At 44.6% G+C, this 3361-nt stretch overlaps 1 protein-coding gene across 1 annotated transcript in view; it reads left to right on the top strand.

Moving 5' to 3' along the window:
- Nucleotides 1-2791: 2791 nt before the first annotated feature.
- The window catches only part of DIS3L2 (DIS3 like 3'-5' exoribonuclease 2), a gene marked incomplete at its 3' end in the record, with an annotated part of 168980 nt that continues 168410 nt past the window's right edge, over nucleotides 2792-3361 (top strand). Inside the window, exons 1-2 of the mRNA XM_010146847.1 lie at nucleotides 2792-2945; nucleotides 3247-3353. Coding sequence (XP_010145149.1) covers nucleotides 2894-2945; nucleotides 3247-3353 — 159 coding nt within the window. The remainder of the gene's footprint in view (nucleotides 2946-3246; nucleotides 3354-3361) is intronic.

Here is a 3361-nt window from a genome sequence, read left to right as displayed (position 1 = left end):
AATATATGCATATATACTATATAAATGTGTTGTAAATTATAAAATACAAACATTTTTGTACTTTACAATACAAAGGTGTGACACCTTAAAAGGTTTTGTTAGACCTTACAAGTCACACAACTGCAACACCACAGACTTTTGACACACCTGATGCTGGTATTGAGTTTAACCAAGTCAGTGATAGCAGTTATTTCAGAAAGAATAGTCTCCATATATCCCCTGCTATCTTTACATTTGTCAAGTTAGTTTGCTTTGTGGAATGATGTCTGTTTACCCATCGGAATATTAATGCTGGGCAGCAGGGACAGCAGGCAAAGCCATCATGAGAAATCTTTCTGACTTCCAGTTTTAGGGGACAGCTGCATCAGAGAAGCAAATATTGAATCTAGTGGAAACAGGTGGCAACCTGTGGTTAGCCCTTTCTTTTAAAAGGAGAAATACAAGAAATTAGAGTCATGCAGAATCCGATGTGTTCCAGTTGATTGCTAATTGTGACAGTTGTCTGTGGCTTTGTAACAGGGGTGGTTTTGTTTGGCCATGAACATCGCGGCCATCAAATACCCAAAGTGGCTGTGTGTGAACGGGCTTGCCAAGCCGGCTATGTCGAACAGTTTGTTCAGTTGAGTCAAGTTTTTTCTTTGAGTTTGGGCCTGAGTGGATGAAAAATCGCACTGGAGAGCAAGCCAAAGCCTTCTGCTCTCTTTTTTTGCCTCCTTCTTAATTCCATGTTAAGTTTTAGCTTCCTTTTTATACCAAATTCTTTAATTCATGGTAGTGTTTTCTGTGACTTGCTGTCATAGGAATGAGATCTTCAGAGGACCTCACAAGCTCGAGTAATCCATTTCACTCCCTCAAGGAAAAAACTACTCTTCAGACCAACTCTGGCAGGCGTCTGTCTCACCTGTTTCTAAGAACCTGCAACCACGCAGGTTGTTTTAGCTTCCTTTTTATACCAAATTCTTTAATTCATGGTAGTGTTTTCTGTGACTTGCTGTCATAGGAATGAGATCTTCAGAGGACCTCACAAGCTCGAGTAATCCATTTCACTCCCTCAAGGAAAAAACTACTCTTCAGACCAACTCTGGCAGGCGTCTGTCTCACCTGTTTTTAAGAACCTGCAACCACGCAGGTTGCGTGCCCTCTCGGGGTGATCAGCCTAGTGCCTTGCTTCCTTAATAGTGTTCCCAAGGTCCCACTTGTTGCAGTTTAACCTAGATTCCTTCTCCAAAACGTCTCTGAAATCCCAATCCAGAGCAAACCCTGTTGCCGATTCAGAAGCTATTCTGCTCAGATCTCTCTAGTCCATGCTTTTATTTTTCGGTGCCTGTTTTTCAGCTCCATCTCATGACCCTTGGGGCATTCGCAGAGCAGTTCTTTAGGCATTTTCAGATCAGTTAATTTTCGTTCTGTCTCACGGCGTGGTCCGTACAGGCAGTATTGCCTCATTTGCGTCGGTTGAAACCTAAATTTGCGGCTGCGCTCTCGGCGTGTTACAGCTCCCTCGGACAGTCTCCTCCCCGCAGCATGCGCAGAGCGTGAAAACCTCAGTCACGTGGACAGAGGCCAAACTGCGTTGCCCTTATCCTTATTGTCAGTCAACACTGAGGCCCCCTCTTCATGTCAGCATCCTGTTTGGAGATGCTGCTGTGGCATTTCATCTCTTCCTGTGCTGGTCTGAGCCGGCGCCTTGAGTTGTCCCTCTGCCTGTCTTGGTGTCTCCCCTCCTGAATGTGGAGGATCCCACCCTCCTCCTGGTCATCTGCCGGTTGGTATAATGGAAGTTGCTTCTCATCTGTGACTGGGTAAAGTGGCAGTTTGCTCTTATTGTACCATATTTTTAAAGATTTCTGCTTAAGTACAACTTTTTTAACATTTTTTTCCTCGCTGCTTCAGTTTAATTCTATGAAGCAAGCTGCGACTTCCTTTGTGAAGGATACCATACATAAAAAAATTTGCCTTGTAACTTGGATAGCCCCGTAGCAAATGAATTGGCATTACACGTTTTCTGACTTGCAGGTACAAGCTTGGACCCAGGGAGCGTAGCCAGGAGGGGCTGGAAGGCAAAGCTGTGATGACATGTTCAGTATCCAGGTGGAGGGCCAAGAGGGCAGCTGCGCGGCGCTGGGTTGCATTCCAATGTGCTGATCCGTGGAACAGCGTTGGCATACGCTTTGGAAGCTGCTGCTTGCTCTCCTGGCTGTAGGGAAGGGGCTGAGGTGATGGCAGGGAAGGAAGGGGTGAGTCTTTGCAGAATATTTTCATATGATTGTGGCCCATTCTGAGGAGGCTGGACATTTGGAGCCTTGTGTCGTCGTGTACCGGGCTGCTTCTGGTAGCTCAAAAGTTAATTACTCCAGAGTGGGTTGTTGAGATTTTTTTGTTTTCCTCCTTGATTCCTCAACTACTTAATTAAGTTGTAGGGAAGTTATATTTTCTCACTACTTGGGGGCTTAATGGGGTGGAGGCTTTGGAAGCAGTTTAACAATTTCACATTTTATGTGCTCTAATGAATTTCCCAGGATTTTGGAAGGGATGTATCCAACTTTAGTATCGTAATTTCCAGAGTTTTATTTATGCTAAAATAAGTTGTTGGTGGATTGAGAGGCACGAAGAGCCAACAGATTACAAATGAACTAATGAAGACATCATTTCTTTGGATAAAGAGCATGACTCACGGTCGTGATTTGTACTGAAGTACCGCAGAGCGTGCGTTTCACCAGGAGCACAAGCTGGTGATGGGGTTCCTCTTCCCTCCCCTGCTATTTCGAACCTGTGTTTGATTTCAGGTGCAGAAAAGAGAGGGTTTGCAAGGACCAGAAACAACTCTGAATCTGCAAGAACTCCCCCAAACTTCGACAGGAAGAGGCAACTCTCTGAATCGCAGACAGAAACAATGGACAGTGCAGACAGCAGAATAAATCCTAGACAACTGGGAACTCCCAGAGGTATTAAAGCAGAGTGCGTACATGCTTTAGGAATAAGCTGCCTTGAAGCATGTGCTCACCACTATTAAAAGATGGGCTGGGATGAATGCTCTTAACTCTATAATGAGCTGTAAAAGACTGTTGGTTATTTGTAAAATATGATTATTCCAGGCTTTTCGGTGCTCTGAAGTTGAGTGCCAGTATTTCTAGGCAAACTGTTCTCTGAAGTTCAGCTCTGAATACGAAGCCTCTGTGCAGCTGCTGTTAAGATACACAGACAAGTTTGGGTGGTGAGATAACACTTGTTGCTTTGTGTTTGCAGGAGGATCCTATGCTGCCATCCCAACGTCGGGTGACAGAAAGAACCGAAATAAACACACTCAAGGGAGGAAGAAGAGTATATTTGAAGCCTACATGTCAAAAGAAGATGTTTCAGC

Source organism: Eurypyga helias, unplaced genomic scaffold (assembly GCF_000690775.1).
Source record: "Eurypyga helias isolate BGI_N326 unplaced genomic scaffold, ASM69077v1 scaffold16562, whole genome shotgun sequence".
NCBI lineage: Eukaryota > Metazoa > Chordata > Aves > Eurypygiformes > Eurypygidae > Eurypyga > Eurypyga helias.
The sequence above is the reverse complement of the archived record's forward strand: the minus strand, read 5'-3'. Positions and strand labels throughout refer to the sequence as shown.